The sequence below is a fragment of the Myotis yumanensis genome, unplaced genomic scaffold (genome assembly GCF_028538775.1).
Source record: "Myotis yumanensis isolate MYYU_CA2020_CCGP unplaced genomic scaffold, mMyoYum1.0.hap1 SCAF_7, whole genome shotgun sequence".
Classification (NCBI taxonomy): domain Eukaryota; kingdom Metazoa; phylum Chordata; class Mammalia; order Chiroptera; family Vespertilionidae; genus Myotis; species Myotis yumanensis.
In genome coordinates this window covers 75257211-75284441 of record NW_027223758.1, presented here as the reverse complement: position 1 = coordinate 75284441, position 27231 = coordinate 75257211, and the positions used below count along the sequence as shown (strand labels likewise).

At 38.6% G+C, this 27231-nt stretch overlaps 1 protein-coding gene across 6 annotated transcripts in view; it reads right to left on the bottom strand.

Annotated features, from left to right (window-relative positions):
* KIAA1328 (KIAA1328 ortholog) overlaps positions 1–27231 on the bottom strand; it is a 160133-nt gene that overhangs the window by 48905 nt on the left and 83997 nt on the right. For all 6 annotated transcript variants that reach the window (XM_070421012.1, XM_070421016.1, XM_070421014.1 and 3 more), the window contains 2 exons: positions 21128–21795; positions 18209–18316 (listed from right to left, as the gene is read on the bottom strand). In XM_070421012.1, the coding sequence (XP_070277113.1) occupies positions 18209–18316; positions 21128–21795 (776 nt within the window). The remainder of the gene's footprint in view (positions 1–18208; positions 18317–21127; positions 21796–27231) is intronic.

Here is a 27231-nt window from a genome sequence, read left to right as displayed (position 1 = left end):
AGTACTAATTCCAATGGGTTAAATCTGAAAAGAAAGAAGTATCAATTGAGCTATCAGCTCAATTAAAGTGTGTTTACTAGTACTTTTTCAAACACCCTGTATGTTATTTCCAAAACTACACAGAACTAGATAGTAAAGTGAAGAAACATTCACTGACCACATACTTTGTAACCATTCCTTCACTGTGTGAGGCACCATAAAGTTAAAACCTAATTGTCAGTATTTCTTATCACTTCATACAGTCCAGATAAAACATGTACAAAATTCACTGAAGAGCTATGACTAATATGGGGCAACATCATTCATTGATATGATGAAATTATTATAGTTCTGTTATTCTTATTCAGCATCTGTTTGAGCTGTTAAAGTGCTGATAAAATGATTAAAATCAAGACAGCAGAAGAAAAGAGTTTTAAACTCCTGACATTTAGGACTGCCACTCTGTATAAGTCACTCTTAAGTTGCTAAGATTTTATTGAATGGTATCTTCATATTTTATTGGATATAAATTATAAAATACTAGATGAGAAACTTTGAGTAACCTCGATTTAGGATGGAGAAAGAAAAACATTTTCAGTTCTTCAAGTTCCAAAAAATTCTAATAATCCAAAATTCCATGAATTTTTCTTTCTATTTTGCCCAAATCTCATATCATGATAGTCTGTCTATCTGAGCTTGAATGGCAAAATTTAAATGTCATTCAGGACCAATTGAATACCACTTGTATTTGCATTCTTTAAAAAGTAGAAAAACATTAACCTTTTGTTTTATTGAATTAAAATGCCACGGAAATGCTGATATAGTCTTGGGAGACTGGAGTACTTTTACAAAGAAGAATAGCTGTCATTTATTAAACACAAAGAACACTTACTTGATAGGATGCCTTCTGACAAAAAGCAGATTGGTATTCTCATCATAGAAAAGGCATTATAAAAAAAATCTAGCCTAGACCTCTGAGATTTGAATAATTTAAAGCTGCATTTGGTGCAATTTGAATTTTTCTTTAGGGAGGCAAAGTTAAATACCTTTAATTTGTTCTAATTATTTCAAATTTGCAAGTTAATTATGGCTGATCATTAAATAACAAAAAGGACTATCATCTCCATAGAGTTTTACCTCCTACCCTCTGCATTACTTAAGCTAGATTTGAGTATGCATGAATTAACTTTCTAAATAATCACACAATTTGACTAAATGGCTCAGTAAAATGAGCTCTGATCCTCAGAATAAGCATTAATGGACATTAGAAATGCTATTGGGACTCATGTTACTTACATTATAAGTATTTTTAATAGGGCCTTATTTACTAATTTTTATGTACTGTTCAGGCTAGAACACTATATATATATATATATATATATATATATATATATATATATATATTATTTTGCTTTACTGGAGGAAAAGTTCAATCTTTGAGACAATAAAAACAAATGTCCATTAACACAAACTAGATTCATTTTGAAATTATGCAGGGATGTGGTGATAGATTTTAACTTGTTGTAGCTGTTCATCTCAATGAATCAATCTAGCAAAATTGGCCTGCTTGGTCTGTAAATGGAGTATTATGGATCCACGGATGTGCTAAGTGATTCAAGAAGAAAAGGAGGCCTGATAAGCTAGTATTTAAATTCCACCTGCTACTTTGAGAGAAAGAATCCATGGTGTCCTGTGTTGGTAGAGTATCTAGTTACTAATCCTGTGCACACTTGGCTATCAATGAATGTGCAGCCAGATGGCACATGACCCTACTGCTTAGAACTCTTACAAATAATTTTCTTAAACGTCCTAACTAAATCTTCATATTCCCCAGAGATGAACCTGTCAATCAGAATGAAATATTTTAAGACCAAGGAGTTTAAAGAATAAAATTTCAAAAGTGATGTAGTCCATATATTATCAGATCTTCCTATTTCCTACTCCCAATATCATCAGTACAAATTTTATTTCCAGATACCCAATGAATTTTATCTGATAACCTTCTCTATGTCAGTTCTGTGTTTGGGCATGGGAATACACAAAGAAATAAGTGACTATCTTTAATATTTACAGGTAAACAGGAAGAGACAGCTCAACAATGAATACACAATGTGGTAGGTTGGTTATGACGGCAGCATAACCGAAGTGCTACAGGGAGCTGGCCCATGTAAAAGGAAGCTTGGGAGAATGGAGGGTCATAAAGGCAATGAGGCAAGGAAAGTCAGAAAAAGGAATGATGATAACTTACTAGCATATGCTATGCAAAAGGCACTTGCTTGGTTCCTTGGTTCCATGGCACAGGAAGAGAGGAGTCTGATCCTGAGGGGTAGTTAGGGCAGCCTAGTAGCACAGAATATCAGCTTTGATGTCAGACAGAACTGGTTACTGACTATATAACTAGTTCGACGTTCTGACAGATGTGATTTCTTAAGCAGGTTATTTAACCCCTTTGAGCCTCATTTATAAAATAAGGTTAATAATTAAGTAACTCATAGGGTTGTTGTGAGGGTTACTAGTAAATGAATTAACATATGTAAGATACTCAAAAGGGTGCCCAGCACATAAACACTACCTAAATGTGTTAGCTTCCTTCTATTATTATCATTATTTTTATTACTATTCCTATTACCATTAAATGAGGAAACATCTAAAAGACTTAGTAGGTCTATGAACACCTAGTACATAGTTGGTATTCATGTTATTACAGACTAGCTGAATAGCTGAATGGCATAGTTGCTGAGATTATAGAGACAGAGGAGGTCAGTGGGGGTGGAGCAGAGATAACTGGATTGGATCTGAAGACCCGAACTTGGGGCACCTGTACATCATTTGGGCTAGGTAATATTATCATGCAGTTATAAGGACAGGTTTGGACCTGAGAAGGGAAAAGCTGAGACCTAAGATAAGGATTTTAGAGTTATCAGCATAGAGATATGATATAAAGTCATGGAAATAAATTAAATTTCCTATAGACAGAAGTCAACTGAAAAGAGGTAAAAGGATGGAATTGTCAAAATTTTAACAGTAGGCAGAGCAAAGGAAGCAGTAAAATACTTTGGGGGGAGGGGAAAGCAAAAGCCAACAGGGTGATAAGCAGAATAAAGAATAGTGTAAAAAAAAAAAAACCAAGGAGATGAGAGATGTATCAGAAAGGTTACCTTAGTCACTTCATATGGAGAAGTCAAATAAGATGAGGATTGAAAAAAAGACTATGCTCTAGAAAAGTTTGATAAAAAAGGGCAGTGGTCAATGGCAAGGCAAATATAAAGTGTGTGTGTAAGGAGAATCATCTCTGAGCACATAGAAAATGAGCCTGAAGACATATGAGAAGAGGTATTGATATATTAAAATTGTTGAGAAAAGGAGGGAAATGTGAAGGAGGCTGATGGAGAAGACATTCGGATTGGTGATCTCTGTGGGATGTCTGTGTGGTGATGCTTGTTAGGCCTTTAAACATGAATTCTGGAGAAAGGTCAGCACTTCCATCACTCAAAGATGTGACCTTCACCATCTAATGAAGGATTAGGGGTCACCTCACTATACTTGAAGATGTCACCAGATCTTAATTTGCTCCCTCACCAAAGGAATGTAGCTAGAATTTCATTAACTATAATATCTTTATTTTAATTCTTCCCAGAAGCAGCACCGGAGGGAGAGCTAAGAAGCCAGTGGTGAGGACGCTGCACTAAAGGAAACACTGGTTAGCCATCACCAAGCTGCTGCTCTCAGAACTTCACTGTGGTCTCAAATAAAGAAAACAGCTCTTTGAGGTCAATTAATATATATTTCCATGCAGAATGAACACCTTTTAACTTTGTAAAAGTATGTAAGTGAAGGTTAACAGTTGGGATGATGAAAATGATAGTTTAATATAAACTAAGAAAAACAAGCATAAAAAAGTATGAATATACAGTTTTCTAAGGACAGATGCCATGCCTTACGCTTCTCTGATCCCCAGCAACGCCTTCCATGGAGATGCAAACACAAAAGAGGCCCAAGATACATCTACTAAAGAAACAATTATGATTTGGAAGGTATTTGTGGGATTAATATAACAGAACTCTGAGTTAGTGAACTGTTACCTCCTCTTTGCACTGTGGGATCATTCAGTCATTCTTAGATCTATAATCCACATTTTAGTTTCATCGAAGCATGCATGTATGAAGCTTCAAAAATACATGTTTATAGTATGCCCAAGAAATCTTGCAAATGAATTATGAATATAAAATTTTAGAACTCAGGCTAATCCAAACCAAGGTATCAAAGAACTACAAATTTAGTGAAAATGTCAGAAAACCTTATGGTGGTCAGTTAAGAACTGTGGTGCAAAATCTCCCTAAAGAAAGCTAAAGTCCAATGGTGAATCAACATACTGCCAGGGTGTTAGTGAAGATACAAAGTGAGGACCAGTCCATGTTTCTGCTATCTCTAAAGCAGTGGTTCTCAAGGTGTTATTCAAAGATATAAACAATCCACACCAATAAAAGAGAAATATGCAAATCAATTGTACTTTGTGATGCCCACCAGCCAATCAGGAGTAAGTATTAACCCAACAAAGATGGCGGGTTAATTTTCATATGCAGGCGCTGAGTGGCTGGGGGCGGGGCGGGACGCTTTTGTCGTCACCATGGTGATGATGCAGGCGTTCTGCACTGCCCCAGCTGCTCGGGGCCTCTGGGCAGCATGGGTAGGCGGAAAGGCGGCTCTGGGCCAGAACGAAGGAAGAAAGGCGGCTCTGGCAGGAGCAAAGGTGGTGCTGGCAGCAAGGGGAAGGAAGGCCCATTCTTGCACGAATCTTTGTGCATTAGGCCTGTAGTATTTTATTATACTAGGATGTTATTGTCTTTTCATGCTCATTATCTCATGAATGTACAGTGAAATTTTCCAGGAAGTATGGTGATATGTGACATCATAATAGATTTCATTCAGCACAATGTCTTTGAAAGTCATCTAAGTTATTGCATCTACAATAGCTTGCGCCTTCTTATTTTTGCGTTCCATTCCATTGTTTTGATTTACCAGTTTATCCATTCATCCACTAAAGAACATTTAATTTGAGTGGCTTCCTTGTTTTGGCTACTGCAAATATCAGTTACTATGACACTTCATGAAACTAAAGGGAGCTCCTAAACTTTAGTAAGAGGGTAAGTCTTCTGGCTCTTACCACTTGACAAAACCATGTTTAAAAAGGAGTCCTGTTTCTGTATTTTCAACAGAAGTTTTGTGATGAACTTTAAAAATACCATCCAAAGTTGCAGAGATCAGACTGTGTTGTATACATTAAGGGGATGCTTACTGCCTGTTTACTGAAGGAAAGTCTACTTACCTTCAAATAAACTCCTTGAAAGTTTATCAGGAGTTCTAATTCCAATTCATCCTTCCCTTCTGCTCATTCAAGAGACTCCCATTAACCCCTCCCAATCAGCAACATCACAAAAATAACCCATTTTCTGGCATTTACAGACTCAAGTGTTTCGAGCTCTGACTACTGAGTAAAACTAGCAAGAGGCCACATTAACAGGCTTCCCTGTCTCCTTGGCCCCAACAGAGCAGAGGACCTCCCTCTAAGGCTTTGATTACTATATAGGGCACAACTAAGTTGCTACCCTGCGACTCAGAATCAATAAACCTTCTTTAAAAATACTGGGTGCACCAGCATGCTACAACACCTTTTATGTTTTCACACACTCATATGACCATAAGTATATACACAGCGTTCTCCACTACAGGGCCTCAGAACTGGCTCACAGCCGTTCATAGCAGGTGACTTTAGGTATATGAATAGCAATTTTGAAATCCATTTTTTTGGCCAATAGGTCCTATTCATAGAACCATCATCCACTGAAGTAAATGAGGATGTAATAGAAAGCTGAGTAAAAAAAAAGCATTAAGAGGGTTTCAAAGAAAACACTTTAAAAGGACCCATAATTAGAGCAGCCAGGTTCCAGGTGTGAGCTATAAAACTGTGGATTTCCTATAGTTTGGGCCATGCCCGGGGACCCATTTGACCTAGAATCCTTCAACAGGATGAAAAGCCCTAGAGCATAAGGCTAAAATGAAAGCCTTACTTACCCCACTGTGACAAGTTTGAAGGAAATCAATCATGCTACTTAATGTTAATAGTTATATATAATTTAGACAAAGACAGTCCTTTGCGTGTTTTTCTCATATAATGTTTGTTGCTATTGGCATTGCTGTATAGTTACCAAATGAGCCATAGTTTTCAAATTCTGCAATTTAAAATCGGTCTCGTTGAGTTGTGCTGCTTTGCAAAAAGGCTTCTGTGCAGTAAGTGTGTTTTATCAAAGACTTCCCTGCGAGGTGCACTGGGTTGCTTGTTGGAGAAAGGTGAGAGGCAGAAGCAGGGAGTTGCTAAGTGTGAGTATATAATAACTACCTGGCTATGAAAAGCAAACCATGACAGCATATTATATCTCTTAGCTCATTAATTTACAGATACAAGCTCCTTTTTCTTCTTTTTTTTACATCACTCAAAGGCTCTGCAGACAGAATGAAGCAGTCAGAAACCATGGTTCAAAAGACTGGCTTCAGATGGCACCGCTCAGCCACCTTTGGCACATATGTGTTCCAGAGCAAGGACAATTATGATACTACAGTAAAAATATGCAAAAATTATTTGCTAAAGGTAACGACAAGAGTATCATAATAACGTGCTTACTGAACACCAGTTACATCATAGCAGGGTATGTAAGACATAAATGAACTCACACAACAAGCACAATCTGAGCATAGAAAGAATCTTGTCTAGTTGGTCCCAAGAAGATATCACCTTGGAGCTTTCTGAAAATGCAGGTCCCTAGGTCTCATTCACAGAAATTGTGATACAATAGGCTGAGGTTAATGTACTTGGTTTCTTCCACTATTTCTCCTATAACATGGATTTCCGTTTCCATAGCTCCGTGAAGGGACTAAGTAATACCTATCTATAAGATTCCCCCTAAACACTATTTCGCTGCATCCCACAGGTTTTTATATGTTGTATTTTCATTTTCATTCAGTTTTGTATTTTCAATTTCAACCTTAGTCTGCTTGCTCTACAAATTACTTACATATTTCACCAGATATGCATTTTGCTATTTTCCTTGCGGCCCGACAAGCATGGGTATTCTCACTCTTTAATTTCTGCCAATATGAAGAAGTGAGAGTTGACTGCTTTTTCCTTAACGAGTAATAAGCCAATCATGTAAGAACTTAGGGACAGACCCTTCCAGACAGAGGAAACTGACAATAGCAGTACAGAGGGTTGGGCTGAAAATAAGCTGAGTGTTTTCGAGGATCCGAAAGGCCACTGTGGCTGGAATATTATGAGCAGGGCGACAGTAGATACGACAAGGCTGGAGAGAATGCCAGGTCACAGCATGGAGGGCATGGTAAATTGATAGCGTTTAGATTTGTATGTCAAACATGACTGGAAGCCATTAGAGAGCTTGAAGCAGAGGATGGACATGGATTCTGACATACCTTTTAAAATGACCACTCTGACTACTGTGTCAAGGATGGGTTGCTGGTGCTATAGGCAGGAACAGGAACACCAGTTGGCAGGCCACACAATAATATGAATGGACATGGTGGTTTGGATACAGTGGAGCAATGGAGAGGGAGGGAAGATGACAAAGCAAATATTTTTGAAAGTAGAGTCCATAGGACTTACTAATGAACTGGATATGGGGCATGAAAGAAGGAGGGGTATAAATCAAGATGGTTTATGCAGTTTTTTACTTGAACAACAGGGCACAAATCTATTTGAAATGGGTAAGATGAAAGGTGTAAGTCTGGGTTTTCCAAACATCTTTTCTTTGTCAGCTTAGAGGTATTCTGTAGGAAAGCAGGGTAACCATATGTTCTATCTGTTTTCTCAGATCATAAATCATCTTAGAATTAAGAATCATGTCCAGAATTAATGTCTAGTTCATTGGCATATAATATGCAGAATCCATTTCCTTCACATTTTAAAAGAAATTTATCCACATTTAGCCTTCTGGCACCTTCACAGTTGTCTACAAATCCTCAAGGCTAACAGTAAAGGTTTTTCGGCCTTATCCATAGGAACTATTTGGACACAGAGATGTATAAAAACAAGCTGAAAGAACCGAATTTGCATATCTATATCTATGTACACGAATGTGTGTCCATACACATTTTAAATAAACTCTTCACCTATCTTTTGCTTCTGTTTTATTGTAAAAATGGTTGTTCTACTCTTTCTAGACCAAAGATCCTTCTTCTTGAGAAGAAAATAACTGAGGAGTGTTTCATTCTCCTTGCCCATGCGCTAGTGCATCTTAGGTCCTAAATAATAAGCCTATCCTTGATTTGCCCTTAGCCTTTAAACAAAATCAGATAAGCTATTTCAGTCATCCATAGCATGTTTTAAAACCCTCAGCCTATTTTGGACTTTAGTATATTTGATAGTATTCTTGCTGTTCTTTGAAATTCTCTCATATATACCCTTTGATGTATTTTCTTATTTCTGCAGTCACAATTGAAAGAATCCTCCCTTAATTTGTCAACTGATTTGTTTGCATGGTCAGAAATTATATGTTTGATAGTTTTCCGGCTCTTTTGACTCTTATCTTTTTGAGTCTTAGATCAGAAATACATGCTTCTCTTTTCTCAAGTTTTGGTTATACATCTAATTATGACTAATTTTTCATTTGTCAGAACAAGGCTGAACATGACACCTCCACTGGCTGCCTTCATCTCCTTTCAGGGAATTTAATGCTAGCAGCAGGCACTCAAGGATTCTTAAGAGCAGAGTAAGACTTCCAGCTTTCCTTTGTCTCTGATTTTACCAAAATGCTCTCCAGTAAAACAACAGCAAGTGAGAATGCGTCTCCCTTAAGTCTGACAACCATCCAATGAAGTTTTCTTAAGAAAGGCTAGGGAAACTGAGGCTTAGCGAGGGTAAATTATTTATCCAAGTTCATACAACTAATGCGAGTGGCAGAGCTGAGATTTGATCCCGGTCTCATTGCAGTGCTTGGGCTATGAAATCACTGCACTGCATTGTCTTGTAATGATTCATTCCCAGGAGTATGGAATTCCATGCTTGTGCATATTTTCCTGACATACATCATTACTTCGTGTCCTAGGAAATCTACTTTTCAAAAAGGCAGTACAAATTCAATGTTTCTAAAGTCAGTTGGACGTGCAGTGCCACAAGATGTCTTTTCTGTGTTTTCCTTGTCATATCTCTCCCCGCTCCCCCGCCCCCCCCATCTCTCTCTCTTTCTCTTTCTTTCTCCAGCAAAGTGTAGTGAGATGGGAAGTGGAAGGCAGTGGTTATAAATCCCAACTACAGCCATGTGGCCAGTTGCAGAGATGAGAACTGCAATAATTATGAATATTTCTTCCTTACTCTGTTATGGGTATGTTTGTATATGTATATTAATTAATTATTTTTCTTTTCTCTCTTATCCCTTTATCACCTAACTTAAGATGCACAAGTAATAATTACCTTTATACCACAGCACTGACATCATAGGACCTCAATGAGAAGAGTGACCATCACCCAGGACTTCACATTCTCTTGTGGAGAATGGGTTAGCATGTTTCAGGTGTATGTGGGAGAAGTTGTACTATGTTAGTATGCCTTTTATTTTGTTTATTTGGAGGTTAAATATGGTTTAAGGAGAGGTACCTGGTGCTAAGTTGACAAGGGGTGGGCTATGATGGTCTTTTTGATACGCCAACTTGGCTAGGCTACAGTCCCCAGCTAACCAAGCACGAAACTAGGTGAAGGTTATTTTGCAGATGTGATTACAATCCCCCAAATCTTAGGCAATCTGGATGGGCCTCATTCAATTTCTGGAAAAGTCTTTAAAGCAGAGCTGAGGCTTCCCTGAAAACGCAGCTTCAGCCTGTCCCTGAGCTTTCTGCCCATTCTTCCTGCAGCCAGCCATGAACTTCAGGTTGGCCTGGCCTAAGCCGATTCCTTGCAATATGTCTCATAATATACATCTCCTATTGGTTCTGTTCTAAGCCGATTCCTTGCAATATGTCTCATAATATATATCTCCTATTGGTTCTGTTTCTCTGGTTGACCCTCACTAATACAATCCTTCACCATGCCACATCATAGAACAAAGAAAAATTCTTTTCCCATCAAATAGCCCAGGGCTCAGATTCAAGGTTAAAGGATTAAGGCTTGCATACACTGTTTACCAAAGAAGAAAATGCCAAATAGCAAAAGCAGCACAAAAATCAATCCTCTGCACCACAGGAGCAATATGAAAAGCAAATGAGTTGAGTTCAATATAAAATTTTCTCTGTGGGATTATAAAAAATTAGCACTGTTTCATATGTAATATTCAGTTCTTCTGAGACAGGCATCCACCTACAACAAACCACCATGGGCCAATCAGGATCACAACCACATCCTCAGACACTTTATGATCAAAAAATATGCTCAGAAATACAGTCATTATTTCTTTTCATCTTATCTTCAAACAAACCTCCAGTTACCCTATCTACCCAGGAATCCCTCCATATAGACTACTACAAATAAAAGAATGCACTTGTTTTCCAAACTTCTGTGTTTTTATGTTTGTCCTGTGTGTATTCAATTGTCCCGAATCCAAAAATAAATTTTTAAAGTATACTCAGGTAGTTCGAAAGCTATTGCTAATTAAAAATAAAAACCTTTTACAGCATCTAAACATTTTATGTCCTTTCAAAGAGAACTCTTGGGATGTCTGAAAACAAGAATAAATAAATCAAATTAATAATTACTAGTCTTAACCTTGCTCTCTCCACTCTTTTACATATAAAAGCCTTATACATCAATGTGATGTTTTGGTAAAATGCTTTTGGCTTCCATCCATTTTGTCTTAGCTCTCACTCCCTCTTCCCACTGAGAAGCAATACTTAGATGTATAAATGAAACACAGCCGTATGTTTATAGATTCCTTTTATAGAAATATCTTATGTAGTTGTAGAATGAAAAAAAGAATCAAGACCTGGATATATTTTATCAATTAGGTCATAATATCCAAAAACAGTCCATTGAATTCTACCAATGATTTGACATGACAACTAAATCTGCAGTTGTAGGCTTCAGGCTAATCTCTATTTATTGCAAGAAAAAAAATGCTAAAAAATAAGTGATACTTTTAACCAGCTGATACCTCCAAGACTACTGTCTTTCTCTATCTCCTGGGAAACAATGTTCACTATCCAAGATGCCACCTCTGCTCCATATTGTGACAAGAACCCATATGTTGCAGATTGGAACAGGCTAGGCAGTCACTGTCTAAAAAGAAATCAAACTGCTCTTATTCCAAATAAACCTGGAAATGAGGTTATCGAAGCAAACTGACTCAAGTGGCAATGAAACGTCCAACTCCCCAATCCCACTAACATTACTGAAGAAAAGTACTTTCCCAAAGATTTGTGTAAGTACATAGAGCGAAGGGTGAAAACTACCACTATTCAGTCTTTTTGCTGTTTGTGTACAGCAGATAAAGTGTAAGTGTATCTACAATTTATTGTCCAACTCCTTGTATTTAACCAGTTGTAGCACCAATATTCTTCAGGAATTTCTCTAATTTCTATAGATCATGCTCTCTACCTCTGAGCCTTATCTACAGGGAAAAATGCTATGCAGCTAAAGAATTTAACATCCTGAAAATCCATGAATTGCTATTTTAGAAAATATTTATCTCACAAATTCAATATATACTGAGACAAAAAATGTGATTAAAAATTATCCAGAGCCAAAAATTATCCAGAGCTAAATTATTAGCTTTTTCATGTGGAAGCTAATTCGAAGGACACCACATACAAGGGGGCAGTGGGTTTGTCTTTTCCTGTTTGAACGCTATCAACCTGCACAGTTCAGCACATGCAGATAATAGTATGGAAGAGCCCTGAGCAGTCTTGTGCTTCAGTGTTTTAGCCATTATTTAAAAACCAGTGGTTGTGACAAGGGTAGAGGATGGAGGTGCCTCAGTATAGAATGTAAGAATACAGTACAGAATGTAAGATAATTGGTGTGCCAATGATCAATGATAATTAAAAATAACTGTAAAATGATATTCCAAAATTGACCACCAAAGTAGCTCTAGCAACTTGCATGCCTACAAGCAGTGTATCAAACTACCTGTTTCTCCACACCCTTGTTAACACGTGATATTACTACACTTTTCAATGTTATGTTTTTGTTGTTTTTAATTTTCATCTTTCCAGGATTACTTATAAGATGATTTTATATATGTACTGGTTATTTGGATTTACTCTTCCAAGAGTTGCCTATTTGAGGTAGTTTATCTTATCAATTCTAAGGAATTTCTATATTATGAATGCAATACTTTTTATTGATCAACTTTTGGTAACTTATTATACCTTCCCTTGAGGCTATTCCAAGTATCTCCATCCTCCTCCTAGATGTTACTCTGTCACCTTTCTTAGTTGATGCTATAATGAGGAAATTAAGATTTTAAAAAATCCATTCCACAAATATTTCATGAGTACCTACTATCTACTGAAGATACCATCTTTATAACATAGATGGTATAACATATCATATGTAACAAGACAATTATAATCCTTGCACTCACGAAGTTTACAATTGGGTGGTAGTATATGGGACCTAAGAGTACTGACACAGGGAACAATGGGGTGATCAGAGAAGTATCCACTCAGGAGATGATGTTTAAGCTTTCATCTAAAGAAGTTAACATGAGGAAGGACAGGATTAAAGCTATAGGTATGGTGCAGCATGTACTAGAAACTGAAATGACAACCAAGACCAAATGAAGTTGGAACACAGGATACAAGGAAAAAAGTGCAGAGTCAAGATAGGAGAACATAAAGGCCGTGGTAAGAAATTAGAATTTTAAGTAAAATGGGAGTAGGGGTCACTAAATGTTTAGAAGGGGAGTGGTATGAGATGAGGTAAGCCAGAGTTCATGCAGAACACCATGCCAGTCAAGGAGTTCAGCCTTTATTCTACATGCCCCACATATGCTGTGTGATTTCCTTCCTTTACGTCTACTCTTTCATGTTTTCTCCCACCTGAAACACACACATACACACACCTACCTATCAAAATTCTAGGACTTAATCTCAAATATTACCTCTTCTACAAACCTCTTCTTAGTTTATTTGTATTCTTTTATAGCTCTTGTAGTCTATAGATGATCAATATTTATATATGTGCCTTACTCCACTATTAGAGTACTTGAACTAGGGGCTTTTTTACATCTCCTGTAGTACTTAGCGAGCCAGGTTTTGTTTTGTTTTGTTTTTAAATAAAGGTCATTTTTGCATAGCCAACAAACAAATCTCAAGCAAACTAAGTAAAAAACAAACGAGAGAACCTATAAGCAATAAGAGTTACTCGTGAATTTTTAAGTCATTACCATCTCTCATGTGATAATTATCTTCCAATGGTTGGCTCAGCTGTGCCCCACTATTTGCTCCTACTTGTCATTAAGGCCTCACATATTATTCATTCTCATTCTATAGCATTTATGCAGGAAGGCAGCAATGTAAGCTCCCTTGCCTGTGATTCTTCCCACAGATAATAGAAAATAAATTGCAATTAGATTTTGGTAATTGTATATAATTAACTCAAAATGAGCTGTTAATTATAAAAAATATGTTTTTTACTTCCTCGTTATCTCATTTATTTTAGTTCCAAATTCTTAATGCCTCACTCGAGTCAGTTTAATATTTTAAATACATAATATTTTTAATACTAAGATAATTTAAATTTCCAAATAAACAAAACTTAGCTTAAAATTAAATTTTATCTGGGGAGTTCTACTGGCAAATGATTCTCAAACACTTAGATGCAGTTAACATTTAAAATTTTTTAAAATATATATATTTTTATTGACTTTGGAGAGGAAGGGAGAGGGGGAGAGAGAGAGAGAGAAACATCAATGATGAGGGGAAATCATTGAGCGGCTATCTCCTGCACACTCCCTACTGGGATGGAGCCCGCAATCTGGGCACGTGCCCTTGACTGGAATCGAACCCAGGACCCTTCAGTCCACAGGCTAACACTCTATCCACTGAGCCAAACCAGCTAGGGCTGCAGTTAACATTTTAAAATGCCTTTATCAAATACACATTAGGAAATACTTGTTTGAAAGTAGTGCATGGTTCTATCTTATTTTTGTCATAATTATCTGAATGTAGGACATAGATGCCCAAGTGTACCTGAATTTTTAAAGCATGTCCATCTCTTAGACTAAAGCACTAGCTTCCAAAGCATTCACTACACTTACTGAACAGTAGTAATGAAAACTTTCATAAACTGCAAGTGGGAGTATGAATTGCTGCAACTTTTTGCAAAAGAAAATTGGTATTGAATCTTGTAATTTATAATTATAAATTATATAGAAATATATGTATGTAGAAGTAACAATTCTATTATGAGGAATTTATCCTAATAAACAGATGTAGCAGAATACAAGAATAAGTACAGTCATGCTTGCTATAGCATTGTGTAGTGGTAAAAAGTTGAAATAATTTGAATGTCCAACAATGGAAGTGCTGGATATGTTAACAGTGTTCAGAGAAACCATGGACTGTTATGCATTTATGAGAAACGAGTTAGCATTTGAATTAGTTTTCTATTGCTGCTATAACAAATTATCACAAGTTTAGTGGCTTAAGCAACACGAATTTATTATTCTATACTTCTGTAGATCAGAAGTCTGACACAGGACTCATGGGCTAATACTGGGTATTGGCTAGGTTATGTTCCTTTCTGAAGGCTATTCCCTTGCTCATTCGGGTTGTTGGCAGAATTCAGTTCCTTGCAATTGGACAACTGAGCTCCCCATATCCTTGCTGGCTGCCAGCTGACGACTGCTCTGAGCTTCTAAAGGCTGCCTGCACTCCTTGGCTTGTGACCTCCTTCTCCATCTTCAGTGCCGGCAATGGCAAGTGAAGTCATTCTCATGCTTGGAATCTTCCTCTCTCCATTTCATCTCTCTGACCCAGCAAGAAAAGACTCCCCAGTTTCCAGGACTCATGTAATTAGACTGAGACTCCCCAGATAATCCAGGATAATATCCCATCTCAATGTCTAATCCCTTCATTATATCTAAATAGTCCCTTTACCATGTAAGGTAACATATTGAGAGGTTCCTGGGATTAGGACACAGACACCTTTGGGGGCAATTATTCTGCTTACCATAGTTCTATATCTAAAAATCTGATAGATGGGAGGAATCGAAGATGGCGGCATAGGTAAACACCGGAGACTGCCGCCGTGGACAACCACTTCAAAAATACAACTAAAAGTCGGAGCGGACATCAACCAGAACCACGGGAAGGCTGGCTGAGGAGAGTCTCTTCAACTAGAAGCAAAAACAACAGCATTCCGACGCTCAGCGGAGGCGCAGTGTGGAAAATTTAAAGGTACGGCGGTGCGGTGGTGAGGGTGCGCGCGCAAAGCGGGCTGGCGGCTGAGGGCGCGATTGTCGTTTTCAATCAGGAGCGAGTCTCAGACTCTGGGCTACAGATCCGGGTGAGTCTCTAGGGACCCAGACTCAAACGGGAGAAGCGGGACTGTCTGGCTACGGCCCCTCCGAGGTTTGCAGCGATTGCTGGGACAGAGAGGCAGAGCCCCTGGGGACGGACTGAGAGCGGCCATAGCTGCTCCCTCCCCCCGCCCTGTTGAGCCCGCCCCGCCCAAACCCTGCGCACAGCCATTTGCCGATCGCCTCAGGCAAGGGCTGGACTAGCGCCTCCCCTGAGGACTGAAGTTTTCCCACAGCTGATTTCCACAGCCAGTCGGCCTGGTGGTCAAATCCCTCTAGTGTTAACTACAACAATTAAGGCTTGGCTAGAACAAGACTGCGCACAGAGACCACAAGGGGGTGCACCAAGAAAGCATAAAAGATGCGGAGACAAAAAAACATGACAGAAATGGAGGATATGGAGCTAAGAATCGCAATTTTGAGGGCTTGCCATAAATTTGTGCAGAGCCTCACGAAAACTAATGAGACCCTCGATGCTATGATAAAGAAATTAGAAAGTAAGCATACACGGACTGAAATAAAGAATATTATACCCAATAGCAGACCAGAGGAGCACAAGAATCAAACCAAAGATTCGACAAAAAACACCCAATTGGAAAAGCAAAATGAAAAAAGAATCCGAAAGTGTGAAGACAGTGTAAGGAGCCTCTGGGACAGCTTTAAGCAGACTAATATCAGAGTCATTGGAGTGCCAGAAGATGAGAGACAGCAAGATATTGAAAACCTATTTCAAGAAATAATGGCAGAAAACTTCCCCCACCTGGAGAAAGAAATGGACTTACAGGTCCAAGAAGCGCAGAGAACCCCAAACAAAAGGAATCCAAAGAGGTCCACACCAAGACACATCATCATTAAAATGCCAAGAGCAAAAGACAAAGAGAAAATCTTAAAAGCAGCAAGAGAAAGAGGCTCAATTACCTACAAGGGAATACCCATACGACTGTCAGCTGATTTCTCAACAGAAACTTTGCAGGCCAGAAGGGAATGGCAAGAAATATTCAAAGTGCTGAATACCAAGAACCTACAACCAAGATTACTTTATCCAGCAAAGCTATCATTCAGAATTGAAGGTCAGATAAAGAGCTTCACAGATAAGGAAAAACTAAAGGAGTTCATCACCGCCAAACCAGTATTATATGAAATGCTGAAAGGTATCCTTTAAGAAGAGGAAGAAGAAGAAAAAGGTAAAGATACAAATTATGAACAACAAATATGCATCTATCAACAAATGAATCTAAGAATCAAGTGAATAAATAACCTGATGTACAGAATGAACTGGTGACTATAATGAATCAGGGACATAGAAAGGGAATGGACTGACTATTCTTGGGGGAAAAGGGGTGTGGGAGATGCGGGAAGTGACTGGACAAAAATCATGCACCTATGGATGAACTCAGTGGGTGGGGAGTGAGGGTGGAGGGTGGGGTGGGAGCTGGAAGGAGGGGAGTTATGGGGGGAAAAAAGAGGAACAAATGTAATAATCTGAACAATAAAGATTTATAAAAAAAAATAAAATAAAAATCTGATAGATGACCATGAAGTACTGTTGAGTGGAGGATGGGGGTGGGGATTAACAAGTAATGTGTTCAGTTTGATCTCAAATATTTACAAATATTGTACATATATAGAGGCATAAAGAAAGGTATAGAAGGATACTAACATGAATTCAACAAAGACAATCAGAATAGGGAATAGAATGAGGAATGAAATATGACAGGTCATTTCTTGATGTGTTTTTGGATGTTCTACTTTTTATAATAAAATATTTTTCTTTTGAAATTTAGCAAAGTTTGATTAAAAATAAAATGGAATATGGAAAAGCACTTGAGACCTAGCTTCCCAGCACTGTTATTAGTTTGGCTTAAATAAACTCATTTAAAAAAAAGGAGAAATATGAAACAAAATGTATAATATAAAAACCCAGCTCATGCTCAGCCGGCATGACTCAGTGGTTGAGCATTGACCTGTGAACCAGGTCACTGGTTCAATTCCTGGTCAGGGCACATGCCTGTACTGCGGGCTGGATCCCCAGTGGAGGGTGGGAGGGTAAAGGAGGCAGCCAATCAATGATTCTCTCTCATCATTGATGTTCCTATCTTTCCCTCTCCCTCCCTCTCTGAAATCCATAAAGAAATATATTCTTTTAAAAAAAGGAATCTTAAAAGATTCATATATACTCTGAGCTAGCAGTTCACTTATAGGAATCTATACCAGGGAAATAGGTTGAGATAAATTAAATTATCAGAGAGGGTCTTCAAAGCATAATTTATAATAGCAAAATCCTGTATTATACAACAACAGGCTTATAGATACTAAATAGTAGATGTCACACATAAATATTTGTTGAGTGAATAAATTACTGTGTTTTCATAAAAATGTAATGGCATCAGAAAATATGATGTAGTGAAAAAAGCGAACAAAATTCTATATAAGCATACTCCTTATTACTAAATATAGGATATGTAATTATAAAAGAAAGATTAAAACAGAAAAAGAGCTGAAAAGATTGTTTCTGAATGGCAGGAATATGAATAATTTTTATTTTCTTCTTTATACTTTATTATATATATTCAAAATTTTATAATGAGAATGTATTTATTCATATGATCAGAAGGCTGGATTCACCAATATGAAGATTTAACTATAAACCAAACATATCCTTCATATCTATGTCCTACATATTCTTGCCTTGACCAACTGCCCGAGTTTACCTTGGTCCAGAGTCACTCCCATTCATATCCAGGTTGAGTTCTCGGGGCTTAGTAAGCTTGTTATCAGCAATCAGTTCTTTTGAGTTAAACACAGCTTGAGTTCTTAACCTGTAAAAATAAATTCAGAGAAAGTTTTCTCCTGTGGAACGTAAGAAACTGAATGCTAATCCTTGAAAGACCATTTTCTTATAGCTATATTATCCAGCAATTATTTTCAAATTAAAAACTATAAAAAATACTAAATACCCATTAATAAAGACAAAGCAGTTTCATAATAATTTAAATTTTTTTTACTTATAGAGGAGTGGGGGAAGGCTGAGTTAGTTAGAATATAATTTAAAAACTCAACATTATAGATGTTTTAAGAGCACTTTACATCTCTTCTCTACAAACTTAAAGCTTTACCATATCCATTTTTAAGCAAGTGTATTTGGGTCACCAGAGTCTAAAGTGGGAATTCTAATAACACTAATTAAAATGACCCTCACCATCATATCTATAGCTGCCATTTCAATTCAACATAACACTGAAAATACTAGCCAAAGCAATTAGACAAGAATAACAAAAGGTATCCCTGTTGGAAAGGAAAAAGTAAAATTATCTATTTGCAGATGACACAATCTTATATTTAGAAACCTTGACTTTACCAAAAACTGTTAGAATTGTTAAGGGAAGAACAGTTTATTTACTTGTTTATTTTTTAAACTAGAGGCCTGGTGCACGAATTTGTGCACAGGGGTGGGGTCCCTCAGCCTGGCCTGCGCCCTCTTGCAATCTGGGACCCCCTCAGGGGATGTCCAACTGCCGGTTTAGGCCCGATCTAAACCAGCAGTCGGACATCCCCCGAGGGATGTAGAAGTGTGCCAAGCGGCAGGCAGCCAGGGAGAAGCCTGAGCCGGGGACGGGCGCTGCGCAGCTCGTGCTCATCTATGCCCACTGCGCATGCCGCCACTGCTCGGTAACACTGCTGCAGAGTCAGGAGGGGCTCCCGCCTCCGCAGCTGCGCTTGCCAGTCATGAGCCTGGCTTCTGGCTGCGCAGCACGCCCCTTGTGGGAGCGCACTGACCACCAGGGGACAGCTCCTGCATTGAGTGTCGGCCTCCTGGTGGTCAGTGCATGTCATAGTGATTGGTCGGCCGGTAGTTCCAGTCATTTAGTGTGAAGAGTCTCTTAGGCTTTTATATATATACATACGTTTTTATTGATTTCAGTGAGAGGAAAGAAGAGGGAGAGAGGGATAGAAACATCAATGATGAGAGAGAATCATCAATCGGGTGCCTCCTGCATGCAGCACACTGGGGAATGAGCCCCCAACCTGGGCATGTGCCCTGACCAGGAATCGAACCACGACCCCCCGGTTCATGAGTCAATGCTCAACTACTGAGACACACTGGCCAGATGGGAAGAACAATTTAAATGTTGGTAAGTTTAAAAGAATTGGTTACTGAACAGGAAAAGATTGAATTTAGAAGGTCCCATTATCTATATATATATAAAAGCCAAGCAACTGGAATAACAGAACAACTGAAACAACCGGTTGCTATGACACATACTGCAGCAGCCAACTGGCCATATCGGAGCCCTGATCAGTGCCCCCCCAACCTCCTGCGGCCCCTTCCCACGGCCGGTCCCACCCCCAATCAGCCCTCCACCCCAATCGAGGGTGGGGCTGGCCAGCTAACCTCCCGCAGCACCCCCCTGGCCGGCCTGGCCCCTGATCAGCCCCCCCCCCACCCCGATTGGGGGCGGGGCTGGCTGGCCAACCACCCATGGCCCCGCCCCCTGGCCAGCCCGGTCCCCCCCATCCTGAGCGGGAGCAGGGCCGGCAGCCAACCTCCTGCGTCCCCTCTCCCCTGTGGGCCCAGCCCTGATCAACCTCCATTGGGGCAGGCGGCCGGACCCCACCTGTGCACAAATTTGTGCACCAGATCTCTAGTTTGTTATATTTTACTAGAGGCCCAGTGCATGAAATTCATGTGTGGGAATGGTCCCTAGGCCTGGCTGGCAATCAGGGCTGATCAGGTTCCCCCCCTCCCCGCCTCTTCCTTCCCTCACTGCCCGCACACCACTACCACGTGGTTTCTTACCTCCTGGCCTCCTGGCTTCCCCGCCTCCTCCTTCCTTCACTCTCTCAGTGCCCCACCACTGCCACTGGTCTCCCACCATGTTCCATGCCGCCCCCTGGTGGTCAGTGCACGCTATAGCGAGCAATCGAACTCCCGGTCTCCCCTTCGAACTCCCAAGGGGACTATTTGCATATTAGCCTTTTATTATATAGGATGTTATAGTGGAGAGACATAAATATGGAATGATGACAGCTAATCATACTTCTTTACAATCGGATTCCACACCCTGAAATCTCAAGCTTTTACTTAATGCCTAATGTTCTTTACAATGACATCAAACAATGAAGGATTTTGTGTAATGGTGGTATCATTAAAAAATATTGTCGTTGGAATCTGGCAAAAATTACACTGGACTCCTTAGTAGTAAATATTCTAAGTCAGGGGTCCTCAAACTTTTTAAACAGGGGGCCAGTTCACTGTTCCTCAGACCGTTGGAGGGCCGGACTACAGTTTAAAAAAAACTATGAACAAATTCCTATGCACACTGCACATACCTTATTTTGAAGTAAAAAAACAAAACAGGAACAAATACAATATTTGTATTTGCATGTGGCCCGCGGGCCGTAGTTTGAAGACCCCTGTAATCTAAGCTAACATATTGGAAGACAAGGTAATCTTTCAAGTCTTCCAAAGATGATAGTGGAATTTACTTAGTAGTCATAATCTGTCCTCATCCTGAGAAAGCCAAGACCCCAAGGAACCTGTTCCTACACATTTGTTGCAGCAATGCAGAGTCATTTTATCCTGTGCTCTCCAAGCTACAGACGCTGCTGAAAGAACAGGTAGGACTCACCAATTGTAGTCCAGGCGAGACTGATGAAGCTGCTGCTGTTTTAGGAGAAGCTTTGTCTCCTGCTTGGCCAGCAGATGCTGAAGGCGCTCCTTTTCAATTTCCAGCTCCATTTTTTGAAGCATAAGTTGCTGCCTTCTATCTTCTGATAGCTGCTTTTTGAAATCAAGTTCACTGGGCTGCAGTACCTCTTGGCCATGCATCAGAGATGCCCAGTAATGCCCACAATAATGGCATGATTCTGGGTGTGTCTTGGAATATTGAGGGGCCATGTCTGTAGGATGGCTAACGGGAACATGATCTGCATTTTCAGGAAGTCTATCAGCACAACACAGTCTAGACGGAGTGGGCTGAAGGTGCTGGCATTCCTTCATCTTCAATGCCTCTGAAGGAACTTTCTCTGTAGGGACTACATCTGCTAGTTTTTTCCCTGGGGATCCATAATCATGTGTTCTGGTTTCTGATGGCATCATGTCAGGATCCTCTTTGGGATAATGAAGGGCTGATGGTTTCAAAGAATTATTTCTGAACTCCGCAAGGGGTTCCGAAGCTGAGTCCAGGTTTTTAGGCCTTTGCTTGGTTTGATAGTAGGTTTGTGGTTTGGCTACACTCAAGTAGGAACCATCCAGTTCCACAGATGAAGACGGGAGAGTGCTCTTCCTATTGAGTACCTAAAAGGAACCACAAGACCAGTTGTCAAATAGGAGCACAATGAAACAAGTTATTTCTTTTGGCTTTTCAGAAATTAATTATATACTTTCACCAAAATAAGGCTGTTTTATCTTCTTAAATAACAAATGCTAGTTTTTACACAGCTACTAGTAAAGTAACACGTGCCACAAAGCTAAATCCACTTTCAAACAATCGAGATTTCAGTAAATCCGTAAGGATGAGAAAAAGAAATGTTGCTACTTGCTGCTTAAGCAAGATTTCAGGAGTTGCAAATAATGAGGGCTACATAAAATCAACTTTGAGAAGAGGCAAAAAAATATAGCATTAAATATTAATATCTTAAAAGGTTTAGTTTTGAATACTAAGCCAGGAAATCCATTGAGCCACCTTAAATACTCTTTGAAATACTCTTTGATTGGCCATTACACAGCATGAGATTTGATGTAAAACCTTTCACCTTATACTAATAGAATGTAAGTTACCACTAGAAATTGGATGAGTTTTTATAAGTATTTTTACAGAACACAGATAAAACCAACACTTTCAACAAAATATGATTCTAATCAAAAGTGGTTATTTAAATACAAAACATTTAATTCCAGCTATAAACATAAGTGATTTTTCAATTAAGCTGTTCAAGTGATTATAGTCTGATAAAACCCAGGCAGAAAGGAAGCAGCTGCAAATTACCTTTGACAGTCGAGCACAGTGAGCTTTCCCAGCATTTTTAGCCTCAAGCTCGTTCTATCAGGGAGAACAAAACTTGGTGTAGATCGTGATTCTCAAACTTTAACAAATATCAGAATCACCTGGAGGGCTTGTTAAATGTCAATCCTGGCTTTCATGCCCAGAGTTTCCCTTTCGGGAGGTTTAGGACAGAATTGAAGAATCTGTATTTGTAAGAAGTCACAGGTGCTGCTGTTGCCGCTGCGGCTCTGGGACCCACTTTGAGAACTACTGTTCTGTATCATGGAATATCTGATTTCTGTATCCCTCTTCTAAGGACTGTTCTGATTAAATTGGGTTCACTCAGGTAATCCTGAACAATTTTCTCATCTCAAGATCTTTAAAGGAATCACATCTGTAAAGTCTCTTTTCATACAACGTACTTTACACCATATAAAATGACACTGACAGGTTCCAGGAATTAGGATATGGACATATTTCGGGTGGGGCATTATTCAGTTTACCAAAACTTCTTTGTAAATAATTCATAAACAGTTGAGATGTTCATCTATTCTAGAGACACAGAAGGAACAAATAATTGAAATCCCTAGTAGAAGGGGAATAAAATCCCACCAGTTTACTTAGGAATAGTTGAAAATCATGACTGATTGGTAAAAAATGCCAAATAACAGAGATACACAGCAATACTGTGTTTCCTATTCTAGGATAAAAGATTGCTATTACAATGATTCTTAAGATTTTGACTTTCAAAAGGAATTCTATTAAAATGAGAATGAGCGGCATCTGGGGAGGGGACCTGGTTCTCTTCAGGAAGACAGGCCATCCTGTACACCCCCAGGTTACATCCTGTACACCCCCACTGAGCAGATTACAGCTGCAGAAAAGGAGCGAGGCGTTTGGTGAAACTGATGACAAACTACCTCATAAAAAAAATTATCCTTACTTTACACCGAAAAGGAAGCTCTAGTCCACATTAAGCTTTCCTATTGTGGACTTCAGTAGCACTTACTGTCAACACAAATATTTAACATTTATCGCCTGCTATTTTGTATGGAAAACTATCTTTTTATAGCAGTATTATATTTTTTAAATGACAGATACATTTTTTACTGTTCCAGAAAGTTAAATCAACTATTTTACATTATCACATATTTTCTAATACATGTATGATTAACATAACAATAGATAGCATGTATGTATTCTTTTATATCCTGACTTTTATTCCTTAACATTATTTACATATGTGCATTTTTAAAAATTTTTTCATGATTATTAGCTTTACTTTATTTATTTTTTGTTTTATAAAATCTTTATTGTTGAGAGTATTATATATGTCCGCTATTTTCCCCATTGACCCTTTTTTAGGCCCCCTCCAAATCTCCCCATTGGCTTTCAGATCTCATTCATATGTGTAATCTAATGAACAAAGTAAACTGATGCACAAAATAGATCCAGAGACATAAAAGCATGGAACAGACTGTCAAATCTCAGAAAGAAGGTGGGGATGGGAGGGAAGAGATCAACCAAAGAACTTGTATGCATGTATGCATAATCCAGGGACACAGATAAAAAATATGTTTTTACTGATTTTAGAGAGAAAGCGGAAGAGGGATAGAAACATCGATGAAAGAGAAACATCAATCGACTGCCTCCTGCACACCCCCTACTTTCTAAAATATGGCATATTTTTAAATAGACTGCATAGGAAGTAAAAATGTTGATAAACATGTATGATATGACCCTGTATACATATATGCATGTACATGCAGGGGTGTAAGCATATACACAAACACACAAAATCACATACTATTCCTATGGTAATCCAGGGTTTTCCCATGCTCTCGAATTCTATAAATAACGACTGCAGTGCTGCTTTGTGAAATACCATCAACAAGTAAGCAGTGATGTTTTATAAGTTTCTGAAAATCATTTTTACAGGCCAATCTCTCCAAAAGGAGAGATGTGAACTAAACTGCAGTTATTATTTTTTGCGACAGGTTATTTCCTTTGCACAATGAGGAAGTGATTACTTACAATGTACTTATGAGTTGTTAATCACAGGATTAGTCAATAGTACCAATAGTTCTTATTGGTAATTCCTTTGACAACAAATAATAATTTACTATCATGGCAAGCACCTTGCTAACAATTCTCATACTCCCACTGAGAGCATTATAAGAATGAAAATCTCAATTCTGTAACTTCAAAAATTTCCCCTGTGCTCTTCATTTTATTGAGAGGTCAGAAATTCAAGACCTAAATAAATATCAGGTGTCCTCCCCAAAATGTATACACACGTTGAATAACTATAAAGGCAGTGTTTATTAAAATACATTTCATTTCCAAAATGTAATAAAATCTACAGACAGTGTGTATATACTTTCTGGGACACCCTGTATTTCTAAACCTGAATTACTGTGTGTGGGGCAGGTCACTGCATTGGCTGCAGAACATTTGGAATTAATGGGAAATAAGGCCTGAACGACGTGCTGCATTTTTAAAGTCAGGCTTACATGAACCAGTTATCAAGCTGACAGAGCTACGTAATGCAACAGCTGCACTGTATGTTTTGCCAAAGTCTCATCCTGAATAAATGTTCATTCTCCCCAGTGCAATTAACTCTCCGATACTGGCAGATTTTGCTAGAAGATCATCAAGGTAGATTACCTTCCAGTGTTATGAACTAAATACTTACAGGTGTTATATCATCAGTTATAACTTACAAACTTTTGCATTTACCAACACAACCAGGCAAATGAATCATCTAATTTATGAATTATTTATAAGAAATTCACAGCATGCTCCTGGCGTCATCCATGGCCTTTTTTAGGTCACATGACACCAATTAGAGCTGAATTTTAAATTATTCAATAACCTGAACTCTCTTGTCATTTAACATATAGATATCAATGCAGTAAACAAGTTAAATCTAATGGGCCCTAGAGGTTTAAGCTTCTCTACCGCTCAGCTGAAGCTGTGGGCCATCAGTGAAAGAGAAAAATAACAGAATGCAGCAAACACATTTGCAAGGCTCTAATAACTTATTCTAGCTCCCATAGGGATTGTAGCACAACTTAGGAATATTAAATCTAAAAGACATTAAAGTCAGTAATTATGAGTTTTAAAAGAATATAGGCACACAGTAATGTATAAATGACAGAATACTAGCAACAGACACCAAATGCAATACCAACTTTAGGGTATGTACATCACAGGCCTGCCAAAAATTTTAACAGTAACTACCAGTCTCAGAAAAGGCTAAAACTCATATTCTTCCATCAATTACTACATTTCCTGAAAGTTGGAATTTGTTGAGTTGCTATAAAAATGAAAAGAAAGCATAGAATCACTGACCATAAACTTGAATTCAGGTCAAAAGACCTTTTTTAAAAAAAAAGAAATTATTTTTATTGATTTCAGTCCACAGGCCGACACTCTATCCACTGGGCCAAATTGGCCAGGGCCAGGTCAAAAGACCTTGATTAGAATTCCAGTGCTGCTGCTACTTAGGAGTCCTATTATTTTTGGCAAGTCATGTTAGGTCTCTTGGGCAGTTTCCCCATAAATCCTTTTTCAGTTAATAGTGTCATTCAATGTGTAAAATGATACTCCAAAACAAATACAGTCCTAGAATTATTTTAAAAATGCTTAAAATAAACTTGTTTCCCTCTGTTCCATACTTCAAGGAGCTGCTCTGGTGCTAAATGTAAGAAGAAAAGGTTAGGAAGACAGACATTTTGGGAGGAATAATTACTTTTTCTTAAGTCATTATATGGAAAAACATAGAAATGGACACATCTTCTATAGCTAAAAGGCAAGTCTTGTATATCTGTCTAACAATAGAAGGGAAAAGTATATATAAACAAAATACTATGAATAAACACATTCAGTATATCTTTCCACTCTATAATTTTACCTAGAAGTATAGGTTGCCACCTTGGGGAGGGCAGGCAGGATGAAGATCTGGAAGTATCTGCCAGATACTGTGCCAGCTGCCAGGGATACATTTTATGTGATAAGGTCTACAAAAAGTTGAGAAGTATTAGTGAGATTAGTTTTGCCTTTAGCAGGGTGGGGGAAAAGCTGAGAAGTTTTCATAGGAGAGGAGAAATTTAAACTAAATTCTGGAAGGCAGATTTGAGTTTATTAATGATAAAGTTATGTGTGAGGATGTGCTGCATGTGCTGGGTAAGACATTTTAGGTAGAAGGGGAAATATGGGTAGAGAATAGAGATTGTGAAAATGAATATGTATGGTGACCTCTAAGTAGTCCAAAGCATTGTGAACAGTGTGATGGGAAATGGATAAAGCCACAATGCTAGGTAGGTACCATAGAACAAATGGTGTAAATGCTATGTTAAAGAAGTTTCACTTCAGCCCTGGCCGGTGTGGCTCAGTTGGTTGGAGTGTCGTCCCATACACCAGAAGGTGGCAGGTTTCATCCCAGTCGGGGCATGTGTGGGAGACAACCGTACATGATATTTCTCTTTCTCTACCGTGCCCCGCGTCCCCCCCACCCCCCACTTCCCCTCTCTCTCTAAAATCAATGAGAGAGAAAAAAGACGTTTGACTTTCAATTTTTTATGCCTACCTAATACAGGAGATGGCCAATGAGCCAAAGGGTGGGCAGTTGGAAGAAAATAAAATAATCAAAGGCAAGAGAATCTGTACTCAGTATCTGAAGGAATCCAGACATGAAATTTATATGGGGAAATTATAAAAAACAAAGAAGAAAGAAGTACAACAGG